General features: G+C 39.0%; 1 protein-coding gene across 3 annotated transcripts in view; it reads left to right on the plus strand.

Moving 5' to 3' along the window:
* LOC122655923 (SET and MYND domain-containing protein 4) overlaps positions 1-15,867 on the plus strand; it is an 82,821-nt gene that overhangs the window by 17,172 nt on the left and 49,782 nt on the right. For all 3 annotated transcript variants that reach the window (XM_043850311.1, XM_043850312.1, XM_043850313.1), the window contains exons 6-8: positions 3,966-4,084; positions 4,227-4,631; positions 4,744-4,878. In XM_043850311.1, the coding sequence (XP_043706246.1) occupies positions 3,966-4,084; positions 4,227-4,631; positions 4,744-4,878 (659 nt within the window). The remainder of the gene's footprint in view (positions 1-3,965; positions 4,085-4,226; positions 4,632-4,743; positions 4,879-15,867) is intronic.

Here is a 15,867-nt window from a genome sequence, read left to right on the forward strand (position 1 = left end):
AAAAAAGCCGGTTGTAGCTAGATCCAATGCGGAGGTAGAATTTAGGGCAATGGCTCATGGAGTTTGTGAACTCATATGGTTGAGACAATTAGTCCAAGAGTTGGGATTTAATACTAACGGACCTATGCGGCTCTACTGTGATAACAAGGCAGTTATAAGCATTGCTCACAATCTGGTGCAACATGACAGAACATAGCACATCAAAGTGGACCGACACTTCGTCAAGGAGAAGATAGACTCTGGCTGCATTTGCATTTCTTTCGTGAAGACAGGTGATCAATTGGCAGACATCTTCACTAAAGGGCTCACCTCTCACCAGTTCGGTACCCAATTATGCAACCTGGGAATGTTTGGCACTTATTCTCCAGCTTGAGGGGGAGTGGTAGAGTTTATGTAACAAGGGTATTTTAGGAACTAGTTTGTTGTCTAGTTGTCTTATATCAGATTTTCTCTTTTTTACCTTTTACCTCCCTAGGGAGGTGTATGTAATTCCTTACATCTTATTAATGAAGTAATATAGGTGTGGTAGAGATGATTCTCTAACACACAACTTTGCACCATCTTCTCTCTTCTTCTCCAACCTTCTATTTTCATCTTTCTCCGTGTCCTTATACATTCTTTAACTTCCAACTACAAGATGTAATGCAACTCAATTAGAGGATTTGCTGCTGGTGGGTTTTCTTTTTAGATAGAAGGAAAGAGACTGAAAGGGCATCACAAGGATGAGGGGAAAGGAGAAGTCACGGCGAAGAGAGAGAGAGGAGAGAGAAGGGATAGAGAGAGAGGCAACAACCTCAATATTAACTAAATCAAACTAATTTTTCATTCCAAGTTTAGTATTACAACCCTATTTATAAAACCAAATAAACTGACATTAGGACTCCTAAACTAATTAAACTGCTATCCCTTCGAGTTATCTAATCATATACTAACTTAAATGGATCAAATATTTTCTGTAAAAACTCTTAACAACATAAACTACTGGCAAACAATAAGACATAAAAATACTTAACTAAAAAGGATTCTTTCTAGACTAAGCTAATTTAGTTAACAACATATGGGACCCACACAATCTTATCTATATACTTAATCCTGTGTACAGAATTAAGACTCCAAATATGGGCTTATAAAAGGGGAACATTTTATTAACAAACTCAAAAATAAGAAGCCCAAGGTCCGTAGAACCTAACCATGAGCCAAAATAAAGTCTTCTGAGGCCCAATTGGACAAACCTAACTGCTTCATTTCCCCCTTGTTTTCGAAATCTCACCCTCGAGTTTTATAGGACGGGAGGATCATTGCCTCTCAATTGGCATCGTCAAATACTTGCTTTGATTTGATGGCGTTCCAATGCTTCTCATAAAAATCAGCAAAAGTTAACTTTTTAACGTCCAGGATCTCGGAAGAAGAAGATCAACCATCTCGATCTCGTTACGAACAATGTCAAGTGGTTTCTCCAATTGGAATCTATTCTTGGGGCTCCACATCTTCAATCGGTATGTTAATCAATTCCTCTTGTGACTGCACTGTTGGTGCTGCTTCAACTGACTTTAAAAAGCTATCACACTGCAACTCTTCAAGATAGTAATGTGTAATAGATGGGATGGCTTTAATATACATGAGTTCCCTTCACGATCAAGGACAACCTTCAGTTCTTCTATCCATGATTGACCAACTATGATGACATGTTTGGCAGAAGGAAATACATGAGATCTAGCACCATCAAAGTAGGCAGAAATTGAAAATTCGATGAAAACATCACCATTAGTTCAACAATGATCTTATCTGTTCTAGACAAACATCTCTACCATGGATTGTGAAACAACATTCTCATTCCACCCCATAGTTGCCAAGGCGACAAGGCGACCCAAGGCGATGGACTGGTGCCTAAGCACTTAGGCGACAATGCGACCCCCTTGGCGTTGCCTAGGCAACCAAGGCGCCCAAGTGTGATTTTTTATCTCCACTCTTTTCAGACATTATTTAGTATGCTTACAATATATACCTTATATCATAAAAAATCAACATTTAGCCACATCAAGTCATAAAAAATCAACATTACGTCACATCAAGTCATAAAAATTCAACATTAAGCCACATCAAGTCATCAAAAATCAACATAGAACTAGAAGACAACAGAACTGAAGAAGCAAACTATTGAAAGTTTGAAACAATCACAACATACATTTGGTTTATACTGTTCTTGGAAATGATCATTGTCCTGGTATACCTAGTCTCACATTTGATTTATACTGTTCTTAGAAAATATGATCTTATCTATAAGTAATTAAACTGCTCTCGATTTAATGAAATGTTCTTGTTCTCTAATAAGTTTGACTGGTCAAATGATTAATTTTTACATGAGACTTTTTGAATTAGGTAGAGCACAAAATTAGCTTTCCAACAAATCCAAGATTACTTAAATCTGATTTATATTGAAGGAGTGATGTTCCAGTCAAACCTTTTATTTTTGATAGTAGGCCCCAAGGAGAGTTGAACTCGTAACCTTTTTATCACGAGGAGTTGTTCTTTGCCAACTGAGCCATCCCCTTGGGGTCCCGGTCAAACCATAGATCAAGAATTTGTCTTGAGTACAGGTTTCAAGCTGGCCAAATAGCGAGTTGGGTGAGTCAAGATCTCGGCGAGATCTTGATGAGTTGGGGTATTTTTTTTTCCAACTCGATGGCTGGTTTCGCTGGGTCTTAGACCTATTTTGGGGCTGAAACTTGGTACGCAACCTAATTTAGGCTATTTAAACACAATGACACTATCAGATTTTGCAAAAACAAAGTTCAAATAGGAGTTTCACTTAGTGGGAAACCAGGACAGACACTTATTTATGCCTAATATCATTTAAGTAAATGAAATATGTATTTCATTTATTTAAGATATTATTCATAAATAAACAAATAATTTTCAATTTTCTAATTGTGGGGGTTTTCTCAAATCTAAAAATTCCATAAATCATAATATGGTAAAACATTGCTAAAAACAAAAAATGCTGTTAAATATTCATTTGTTTTGATGTCCAAAAATATATTTTCATTCAAAGTGATTTTGACAGCATTCACCCACACTAAATTAAGTTTGATCTGTACATAACTCCTTCAATATAAATCAGATTTAAGCAATCTTGGACTTGTTTACCGCACTTTTGGTTTTTAGCAATGTTTTACCATATTAAGATTTATGGAATTTTTAGATTTGAGAAAAATCCCAGCATTAAAAAGTTGAAAATTGCACCTACCGCCGAAAATCAAGTTTTTGTTCTTGAACTGGGGGGGTTAACTTTTTATCCTTTTGGAATTTGATTTTATTAAACTATTTTTATTGGATTCAAATAGGGGGAGTATTTGCTTATTTATGAATAATATCTTAAGTAAATATTTACTTAAATGATGTTAGTCATAAATAAGTGTCTGTCCTGGTTTCTGGCATAAATAAGTGTCTATATATTAAGGTTTGCATGAATAGGTGTCTGTATACCAAGATTTCCTCGAGATGACCAAAACCACTGAGATCTCGCCTCTTGGTTAGTCGGTCGAGATCTGGCACTCATATACATGTGTTTGGGTCGAGATCTCGGTCGGGTCGAGATCTTGACCGAGATGGGGTAAAAAGAGAATTTGACCTTCATCTCGTCTCGAGGTCTTGAAAAGCAAGATATTTGTGAGATCTCACGAGTTTTAGTTCCATGGGTCAAACCTTATTGAGCCTTTTTTTATTGCCCCTTCTTAACTTAGACAATCTGTAAATTAGTTACTTTACCGTTGACATTACCATTGATGAAATTTCATTAGTCTTTTTCCAACTTTCAACCTGTTTTTTTTTTTTGGTTTTCTCTGCTTTATCTTATATCCTTTCTAGTCAGGATGTTTGTTCTTATGAGCTTCTGTTTCCTTAGTAACTTGTTAGACACCCCTTTTCTGATAGTTTTTGAGATAAATTTAGTTTATTTATGACAGATGAGCCACACCCAAAAGTGCTACAGTGTGTCTCCACACCAACTAAAGGAAGGGGTATGGCTTCAATAATTGACATAGCTAAAGCTACCTTAGTTCACACTGAAGAACCTTATGCTGCGGTATGGATGATTTGTTGTTTGTTGTACCCATCACCTATCATGTATTTTTATCATGTTAGCATATAAGGGCTTGTTTGTTTTTTTTGGCACCAGAGATTAAAATGTGGTGGGATACAATTGTAACTTGGTTCAGTGTCTGCAGATCATATTGAAGCATTGTCGGGAAACACATTGTCATTTCTGCTTGAATGCGCTACCAGCTGATACTGTCCCATGTTCATCATGTTCAATACCATTGTACTGCTCCCAGCATTGCCAAGTACAAGCTGGAGGACAATTTGGAAGCTGTCCAAACAATCCTTCCATCCCTGAGAAAATATCGAAGGATCTTGAAAGATATATGGCAGAAATAACCGTAGCCAGCAATTCTGGATATATTGTTGGTGATGCAAACATCGAGTATCTCACTGAACACAAGCATGAATGTGGTGGTGTACATTGGCCTGTAGTATTACCATCCGAAATCGTTTTGGCAGGCCGAGTTCTAGTTAAGTCAATTGAGCAAAGGAAGCACTCCAGCTGGACCTCCAAGCCTATTGAATCTTTGGTATTTCCCAAACCTTGTCTTTTGCATCCTTAATACATTTTCTGTTTATAATATTGGTGTCCTGTGGAAGGATTCAAGAGTATACTAATGGCATTGATTGCTGTTCTCCTAGGACCTCTTTCACAATTATGCTCAAATGACCCCGGAGAGAAAATTGGAGTTGCACATTTATTCAATTGTACTGACTCACTGTCTTCAGCATGATTATGGTTCTGTATTTCCTTTAACAGGCACTTCTGCTTCACAGGTATGTTTAAAGCTCCCTTCGCCTACTAAACACCCAATAAATTTTGCAATTAGATCAGTACTTGATCTTCTTTTATCTTATGATAACTTTGTCAGATCTGGTAATTCTTTTTCTTGAACTGAAGATGGATGAATATATGAACTAAGGATATGGATAAGATTTTCTTTGTTTCTCTTTCAGCATGAACTGGTGGTAAGGGCCAAAACCTGACGTTGAGGCCACTGTGGCAGTCAATACCATAAAAATGTGAAATAAAAAACAAAATTAATTTTAAATGGCCATTTTGAGAGTCAATTCTCATGCTAATGGCCTAAATTTTAAACCTCTGAACATTGAAACTGTTTGAGAACACCTTTTGAGTCTAACCTTATTACTTGTGAAGAATAAGATATAGGATGAATAAAGAAAAACAATGAGATTTGAATGGTTTTTTTTTTTTTAACAAAATTTTAAAATTATCTTATGGTCCTAAATTGTGGCTTTTCTTTTGTTTCTCTTTTTCCCCTCTTCCCACCAAATCTAAACCTTTGAATAAGCAAAAAGCATCCAGTAATTCCTTGTCATAATTCCAGACCTCACGCTAAAGTATGGACAAATAAATTATTTGCTTAAACATAGTAATTGGTTGCAAAAGTTGAAAGAATAGAGCTTATTTTTTATTTGTTTGAAAAGAGCAGCTTAATTGTGAAGGTGCACTAGCACAGGAATTTTGATCAATGCACACAGAGGCATGTGCCTTGGTGAAGTAGCACTAGGCACAAGGTGATGAAGCTTAAGGGCCATGCCTCATGCCTGAAAAGTGTTAGAAATTCCGAGCAGAATCTGTTGAAAATTGAAATGTCTTTGTTTCTCCAAAGGTTGAAATTGCACCTCTAGGTGAAATCTCAAACATTGTGCCTGAAGCAATATCCAGCATGAGAAATTAGTATCTGCAACACAAAACAACAAAAAGGAAGAAACAGATAGAGCTGCAAACTTTTGGAGAGAAAAATCTAGCTTACATTCTGAACAAACTGTGAGCCTCTATGTGCTTTTATATAATAACATAAACAATGTTTACAATTATACCCTTCAGACTAAACTGACAACTAACTAGAGAGAATAAGCAACTAATAAGAGCAACCAATAAGAATCTAGCTATCTCCCCAAACTATCCTTGCGGTAACACGAATAACACTTCCCCTTAAGCTGGAGCATACAAATCAACCATGCCAAGCTTGGAACAACTTTTCCAGAAGGTAGCACTAAACAGAGGCTTGATAAACAAATGTGGAGTATCAATTAACTTCCTCATTACTGCGTTTCTCACAAAGTGACAATCAACTTCAATGCGTTTCGTCCTATCATGAAACACGGATTACTAGCAATGTAGATAGCCGCCTGGTTATCACATAACATCTTCATATGTTTAGTAATTAGAAACCCCGACCTTTGAAGTAATGATTTTAACCACAGTAATTCAACTGTAGTATGAACCATAGCCCTATAGTCAGCTTCAACATTAGATCTGGCCACAGTCCTTTGCTTCTTGCTTCTCCATGTGACTAGATTGCCACCAATAAATGTACAGTAACTTGTGGTAGATCTCCTATCACCGTTAGCACCAGCCCAATTTGCATCAGAATATCCAGCCAAATCAATATGCTGATTAGGTTGGTAAATGAGCCCCTTTCCTGGAGCCCCTTTAAGATATCTTAAGATTGGACGTTGGACGTGCTGCCCTACTAGTGAACCTTCTTAGGTGAGTCCATAAACTGACTAATAACAACAACAAAGGATATGCCAGGTCTAGTAGTAGTAAGGTTAATGAGTTTCCTTACTAATCTTCTGTACCGATGCTTGTCATCAAATTCATCATCATCATTTGTCTCAAATTTCTTCTATGGATCCATAGGAGTATCAACTGGTTTAGAAGCAAGCATATTGGTCGCAGACAAAAGGTCTAACACATATTTCCTTTGTGACAGACCGTTCGTCCCCTTTTTACTTCAAAGCACTTCAATACCAAAAAAATACATAAGGGTACCCAAGTCTTTCATCTGAAAATGCTGATGTATATGAGCTTTCACCTCTGTAATCCCAGATGCATCATTTCCAAATATGATAATGTAATCGACATATACAACTAATACAATCACCTTACAATTCCGGCAACGAATAAACATCGAATTCCGCACCGAGTACCAAACGAGCTGAACTTATTGTACTGGGCTCTAGGTGACTGTTTTAAGCCATAAATTGCCTTGTGTAACTTACAAACTATGTGAGCATTCTGCCCCTGAGCAACATACCCTGGAGGACCCTGGAGGTTGCTCTGTATACACCTCCTCATTTAGGTCAAGTTCAGAATCAGAGTTGGGAGAATATTATGACATGTCATTAATGACAGAGGTCCACTTTATTTATAATGAGAATTACAGCCTAAGGGCAAACTAGTTAAATAGGGAAAAATAGATAGATAGATCAGTCGTCCCACAAGTCTCTGGTACTGTTCCCTATCAACTGGGTCACCCATACCACTACATAACTGATGATTGACCTCAATAAGAGAATATGCAGGCTTACAACCTAACATGCCAGTTTCCTGCAGAAGGTCTAGGACATATTTCCGTTGGGAGATAAAAATTTCCTTGTCTGTCCTTGCAACTTCAATCCCAATGAAGTACCGAAGAGATCCCAAGTCTTTAGTTTCAAATTCCTTTGCAAGTAGAGATTTTAGATAGGGAATTTCATCATTGCTATTAAAAAAAAAATAAAAAAAAAATAAAAAAAAAAAAAAATAAAAAAAATTTCATCATTGCTATTCCTAGTAATTACGATATTGTCTACATACATGATGAGGGCTGTTATCTGGGAACCAATTCTTTTCACAGACAAGGTGTGATCAATCTGACTCTGTCTATATCCAAATTTCTGCATATCTTTTAGGAATCGGCCAAACCAGGCCCTAGGTGATTGTTTGAGACCATACAAGGACTTCTTCAGCTTGCAAATACGGCCAACATCAGGAATGCATTTTTGACATCCAATTGTTGGAGATCCCAACCCAAATTTGCAGCACAAGACTGTAATGCCCTTTCCGGGTTCATCTTTGCTTCAGGTTCAAAGGTTTCTTGATAATCGTTCCCATAGGTTTGGGTGAAGCCCTTTGCAACCAGACATACCTTGTATCTTTCAACAGTGCCATATGCCCTCTGCTTGACTGTGAACACCCATTTACATCCAACCAATTTCTTCCCTTCAGGGAGAGGAACAAGCTCCCATGTACCATTTTTGTCCAATGCCTGCATCTCCTCTACCATGGCAACCTTACACTTTGGATCTTTAATGGCATCTTTCCAATCTTATGGGATAGACACAGAAGACAAAGAAGAAATAAAGGCCCAAAAGGAGGGTGATAAAGATTCATACGAAACAAAATGGGAAATCGGATGTTGTGTGCAGGAACGAACACTTTTCCTAGCATCAATAGGGCAGTCATCATGCAAAGGGTCAACAAGATCAAGTAAATTATCAAAAGTAGGAGAACTATTACCTATTTGTGAGGGCGAATCTGGTGGAGGCCCCACAATGGAAAATGGTGGGTTGCTCATGGTACTCTGTTTCTTGGATCTATTATGAGTGTAGGTTCTTATGTCCAAAGGTGCAGAAATATTCTCATCTGTGTTCCCATTGCTGTCAATTGTAGGCTCTCCCTGACTAGATGGCTACCCCCTGACCAGAATTTTCCGAATAATCACTGGAAATTGTTATCAACAACTATAGGGAACCAGGACCTGTCATCAACTCTTCCTCAAGACTCTCCCCCTGAAGAGGTGTCGTGAAATAAGGTTCAGATTCATGAAAAGTGACATCCATGGTGATAGAGGAGGTGGGAAGGAGGGTGATAACATTTGTAACCCTTCTGAGTGGCCGAGTAACCAAGGAAAATGCACCGAAGAGCACGGGGATCCAATTTGGACCGAGAAGGAGAGGATTATGTGCAAAGCAAACACACCTAAATATTTTGGGAGGAAGGGAAGGGGCAATGGTAGGGTCCGAAAGAAAGGAGAGAGGTGTCTTAAAGTTAAGGACACTGGAGGGAACCCTACTGACGAGATAGACAGCAGTAAGAACGGCATCTCCTCAATAGATCTTGGGAACACCAGTGGTGAACATCAAAGCACAAGTCACATCTAGGAGATGACGATTCTTCCTTTTAGGGATGTCATTTTGCTCTGGTGTCTTTACACAGGAAGTCTGGGAGAGTATACCATGGGAGGAGAGAGTCTTGAAAAATATGGTCAACATATTCCGTATCATTATCACTACGAAGTATTCTAATAGTAGCATTAAATTGAGTACGAAGCATGGTATGAAAAGATCTGTAATAAGAAAAAGCATCAGATTTGTGATGGAGAAGATAAACCCAGGTGAACCATCGAAACCATTGCGATCAACGGTCCTAGAGGGACTCCATATATCAGAATGAATAATTGAAAAAGGAGCATCACTTTTACTGTCACTAATAGGGTAAGTGTTTCTCATGTGTTTAGCAAATTCGCATACATCATAATTTAATTGTTCCAAACCACAAATTCTAACTAAATCAGGAAACATAGAACGTAAAATATGAAATGAAGGGTGCTCCAAATGGCGATGCTAGTGAAGAAGCTTTGTTAGAGCACTATTAGAACGAAGGGTGTGAGCAGAAGATGGTGCCGAGACAGCTAGAGGAGACTCCAAGTAATGGAGACCATCACGGACCCGACCATACCCAATCGTTGCGCCCGTCACCAGATCCTGAAACAAGCAATGGGTGGAAAAAAAGTGAACAGAACAATTTAATTCATTGGTTAAACGATAAATGGACAAAAGATTGGCACATAACTTTGGGACATGCAAAACTGAGGAAAGAGGAAGGTGGGAACCCCAAGAAATGGAACCTTTACCTGAGATGGATGACATAGACCCGTCGACAACACGTACCTTATCCCAGCTAGAACAAGGAGAATAGGTACGAAAAACCGATGCGTCACTAGTCATATGCAGGGTTTAAAGTATCGGTGCGTATCGTACCATATCGGTCGATGCGACTCGGTATCGGTCGGTGTCGATACGATACATACCGATACGTAACTATTTTTTTTAAAAAAAGCAATGTATCGACTATAGTGATATGTATCGACCGATACATGTCAATACGATACGATATGGTCAATACATATCGATACGTACTGTTTTCAAATTTTTATTATTTTTTTAAATGCATCGGTACATATCGGTCGATACATATCGATACACATGCCTTTTTTTTTTAAATATTTTACACCAAACACGAACCAGAACCCCTAAAATTTTTTCTGGGGCTATACCCCCCCAAAGAGATTTGTTTGCTTGCTACAGGTTGGGCCCAACCCTCTGTGTCATGAACTAAATCGCAACTTTTTCTCTCTTCGGGTCGTGCCACAAAATGTGTCGGGTCGGGTCAGATCCACATCGCACTCGAATCCTTGGAATACATGACATACTCAAAACACTTGAAGGGAAAAAGGTAGGTTTTTTCAAAAAACTTGATCTTTTGCTTTAAATCTTTGCATTTTAGTTCTTTTTTTTGTTGCTATGATTCAAGGAGAATAGGTTCAACTAACTATTAGATGCATGCTTTGTATACATTTGCAAAGATTTGAAATCAAATCCACCATTTTTCACCCAAAACCGAAATGGCTTCCTTAAGGGTCAGTATTGTGCTTATGTTCGGTCAGTACACAACATCATCCTAGTTGCTCTTATTCTTGAAGACCCATACAAACATGAGTTTGATCCATCCCGACGTTCTTCATGGCAATAGAGTGACTCTGCATGTAAGAAATCTCATATTTTATGACAATTTAGAAGCGCCGCACTTGTCTGGTTATACATTATTCACAATTCTTAGTGTATATGCATGATATATGACATATATTGCTTATTTGTATTGTTTTTTATGTCCAAAAATGTATTTGCATGTGTATTTTGATCATTTTCATGAGTTTTTGCACCAATCGATACGTATCTCCGATACGATACGATATGATACGTCTCTTAAAATTGGCCGACCGATATGATACCCAATACCGATGCTTTAAACTTTGGTCATATGATCAGTAGCACCAAAGTCAATTAACCTGGATGGATGACATGAAAATTACTTGACTGGGCAAGGTTAGAAACTGGAGAAGAAGTAGAACCAGTAGTCAGTTGTGTCACCAATTTTTGGATAGCAACCATTTGATCCGCAGAAAAAGGAGCCGTGGCAAGAGGAGCAGGGCCTATGTCAGATACTTTTGAGAAATGAGCCTAGAATCGAGTTCTGGCCGGTTTAGGGTTACGTCCACCCTTGGGATGCCCATGAAGCTTCCAACAAGTTTTCAGTGTATGACGGGGCTGACCACAATAATCACATTTCACAGGTTCTCGTGCAGGAGCCTTCAAGGAATTCGTGGGAAGAGATGCAAGTGGCTTGGTAAGTAGAGCAGACCTGATTGGAACAGTGGAGGACATCATAACAGTTCGGCGATGTTCCTCACACTGAACTAGGTTGTAAGCTTGAAGGAGAGTAGGGAATGTCTCACACCCTAATATTTGCACTCGAACTTGGTCATATTCTGGATTGAGACAAGTCAAAAAATCATACACACATTCCATCTCCCTCTCCTTATGGAAAGTACCAACATCCTTAGGGTGAACCATGGGAACGGGATGATAGAAATCCAATTGCGGCCAAAGTGTAGTCAGGGCAGCGTAATAGGCAGTGAGAGACAGCTGCTTCTGAGAAGTATTGGGAACCTGTCGACGAATCTCATAGATCTGGGCATAATTTCCTGCCTACGAATAAGTCTGACAGACTGCATCCCATAGGTCTTTGGCGGAATGAAAGAGGACGAAGCTGGGACTAACAAAAGGTTCCATGGAATTAATCAGAAAAGACATTACCAACTCATCATTGGAGGACCATGTAGCAGCCGCAATAGGATATGTAGACTTTGGAGTATCTCCTGTAACAAGTCCTGCATAATTATGTCCTCGAAGGGTGAAAAGACAGGCACGGGACCATATGAGATAATTCTGGCCATTCAACTTTATGGGGCCAGGTTGGTGAGTATTTGAATGCCCAGTGGAGGTACTAGAACGTCTAAGAGATGGTAATGGAGAGGTACCCGTGGAAGTGACACGTGTGTTCTTGTCAGTCATGGTAACAATAGGGTAGGAAGATCACCCTACAATTGAAAGAGGCAGCGAAGCGATAACGCCGAATGGACCAATCGCATCTAGAGAGGCCGATTGGAAGAAGCACAATGACTGGTGAATCGCGGTATAGCAACCTGCGGGTTGTGGCGGCAGTACTAACAGAGAGGGAGTTAGCAGAGAGAAGGCACGACAACCTAGGTCACGGCGACAACACGGGCCGAGAGAGAGGGTCGGTGGAGAGTGCACGATGAGCTAGGGTCGCGGTGGCAGCACCGATTGAGAGAGAGAGAGAGAGAGAGAGAGAGAGAGAGAGAGAGAGAGAGGGCCGGTGGTGGTATTGTTGTGATCGGTGGGTCTCGGCGGTAGCGATGCTGGCAAAGAGGAGCCGGCAGATGAGGTGCGGCGACCTGTGGGTCGTGTTGGACAGTGGCGTGGCGACTGGTTGTTGCGACGACATTGACAAAGAGGGCCGGCGAGGTGGAGTGGCGACGTGGGTCGAGGCTAAGAGCGGCGCGGTGGAAAAACACAAGCATGGAAAGCTGGCGAATAGGGTGGTGGAACACACGGTGATTGAGGCGCGGTAGAACTGGAAAATCAAAAGTGCATGGTGCGGTGATCGTCTACCATGCTAGTCGAGAAGGCTATGACCTCCAATGAGAGGCGGAGGCGGTGATGGTGAAGAACAACTCGGAAAACGAGAAAGATCTCCTAGGGTGTTGGGCTTTGATACCATGTTCAGAATCAAAGTTGGGAGAGTATTATGACATGTCATTAATGATAGAGGTCCACTTTATTTATAATGAGAATTACAGTCTAAGGGCAAACTAGTCAAATAGGGAAAAATAGTAAAACAATAAAACCCTAAAGTAAAGAGAAATTACTCCAATCCCACGGTATTCAACAGGTCATCGCGAAGCACTCTTGATTGTCTAACTGTTATAGAGGCCAGTCTAAATTCACAGCTAAGGAAATAAGCACACGAACCTACTTAAGACGAGCAATAAGAGAGAAAGTTTCAAAGTAATCTACACCATAGGTCTGAGTATAACCCTTTGCAACCAAATGAGCCTTAAGCCGTTCAATCGAGCCATCTGGATTGTACTTAATGGTGTAGATGATCCTTATCTGGAGGTAGATCCACCAGGGTCCATGTCTGACGAGAAAGCGAGGCATCATTCTGTTTCCATAACCACTTTCCACCCAGGATGAGATAAAGCCTTATGATTAGTTTTAGGAATGGAGTGAGTAGATAATGATTATGCAAAGCTATGTAAGGGAGATGGAAGGTGAGACAGAGAAACAAAATTTTCTATAGGATAGGTACTAGGCAGTCATGGATATCTGAGTGCAAGAATGGGTACCTTTGCGAAGGGCAACTGGTAAGTCATTAGGAGACGAGGAGGAAGTAGGAGCTCCAGCCGGAAGATCAGATTGTGTAGTAGGCTGTGTTGCAGGAAGAACCGAGCAGGCTGCACTGTCTTCGGATTCCAATGATACACTTTCAGTGGTGCAGACGTGGTAGTGGTTGTAGCATCATCAAATGGCACAAGAGTAAGAATAGGAGGTGCGCGAACAACATCTGTGGCAAGGGAAGAGCTAGTGGCAGGAGGTGAAAAATATGTAGTATTCTTTTAAGGTAACATTGGCACTTACAAACTACCATTGAGAAAGAAGATCATAACAAGCCTTATTAATACTAACAATGTTGGTGGTCTAAGGACCTGGCTGAGGAACACACCTTAATAATACTAACAATGGTGGTGGTCTAAGGCTATAGGGTCAAAGGCATTGCATGCTTTGGAATTGATTGGACAGCATAGTGGTGTTGAATTTCCAAGAGAACACTCTAAAGCTCATAAAATGAAGCAGTTTTTGTCCACCAAAATGATTTTTTATGCGTATGGAAATCACTTCAATTCCTTCATACTAGTAACAAGTCTAATCTAATAAATATGGATTCATCACGTATAACATATATCAGAATATTTCAGAATACAGAATTCCTCTTTTTCTTTTTAGGTTCAATATTTTAAATAGATACGTTAAATGTTAAGTACAGATGGATCATATCTTGTAAATTATTTCTCTTTTGTCAATCGATCTTTCGTTTTTCTCCCCTTATATTTCTTCAATACACTATTGTCAATCTGAATATTGAGAAAAGAATAGAATTGAAAAAACAAAAAAGCAATTGAATTAAATATTAAAAAATTATGTGTATATATATATATGAATATTTTCTTTTTCTTTTTAGAGAAGAAAAAAATGATTCAAATCATATTGACACTGAAATACATATATTGAATCATTCTTTCTCGAGCCGTACGAGGAGAAAGCCTCCTATATGGTTCTAGGTGGGGGGGACATTGTTTATCTATATCTATCCCAATGATACATCTATTGAATCGTTGCAATGGATGTTCGATCCCGAAGAGAAGGAAGAGATTTTCGGAAAGTAGGTTTTTTATGACTCGATAAAGAATCAAACTTATTTAAATGTTCCCCTTATTCTATATTTACTTGAAAAAGGTGCTCAACCTACTGGAACTGTTCATGATATTACAAAGAAGGCAGTATCCTCCACTCGACGGCTGAAGCTTGACATGTACGAAAACAATCAATCCCTGAAAGAGGAACTTGGATCATTATCTTCTGTACTGTAACTGGCTTTCCCACTTTCATTTATCCTTAATCTCAATTCAAATTTTCTTTTTCAATTCCTTGAATGATCTCTTTCACGTCTTTTCCTCTGCTAAGAAAACATTGGTCGGTTAAAGAAGGGAACTCAGTAAGAGTAGCTATCATGCCCGGTAATATATACAAATACTTTGCACAACACGACATCACTGTAACTGAAACGTCGCTTTAATCGGCTTACGTGTCCTGGCGGCATTAAACATTCAAAAGTCACCGCTGTTGAATGAGGTTTAGAGTAAGAAATACCTGGGATTTTTGTCATAAATATGTTTTGTAAAATGGGTTCAAGGTATTTTTGTCCTAAGGGCTAAGGGAATTTCTGTCCTTGTACCCAAGGTTTAAAGAATCGGTATCGGGTATCGTATCGGTCGAGTGATTTTAAGGGACGTATCGTATCGGAGATACATATCGAACAATAAAGATACACATGGAAATACACTTTTGGAACAAAAAACAATATAAATAAGCAATATATAACAAGTGTCATGCATAAACACTAAAATGGAGAATAATGTATAACCAAACAAGTGCATTAAATTGAAATTGTTATAAAAGATGAGGTTTTTTTACATGTTGTAATCGTCTATAGCCATGAAGGAGTATTGGATGATGCAAAGGATGATGTTGTAGCACTCCTTGATTGGTTTCTAAGTCTAAAGTGTGAAAAACCAAGATTAAATGCAAGATTTTAGACTCTTGGTTGTTAGTTTTCCTTCATTTTTTCGTTAGATTAGGAGTTGTATTGAGTCTGTGAGTGAAAATGGCTTTTTTATGGAATGTATCGATGGTATCGATATGTATCTAGCCGTCTTGACTGATACGTATCGATATGTATCGATACGTATTAAACCACCCACAAAACCCTTTACTGGACGTATCGATACCATCGATATGTATCGGTTGTATCGTATCATATCAACCGATACATTTCGTACAATTCAAGACAGTCCAGTTTTTTTTTACAAAAAAGAGAGATACCGATACCGATACGTATTGGTCCGTATCATATTGTATCGGTTGATACTTTAAGCCATGCTTGTACCTATTCTAGAATGTTTTCTCATCTATTATAAATAAAGAGGG

The sequence above is a fragment of the Telopea speciosissima genome, chromosome 3 (assembly GCF_018873765.1).
Source record: "Telopea speciosissima isolate NSW1024214 ecotype Mountain lineage chromosome 3, Tspe_v1, whole genome shotgun sequence".
Taxonomy (NCBI): Eukaryota; Viridiplantae; Streptophyta; class Magnoliopsida; order Proteales; family Proteaceae; genus Telopea; species Telopea speciosissima.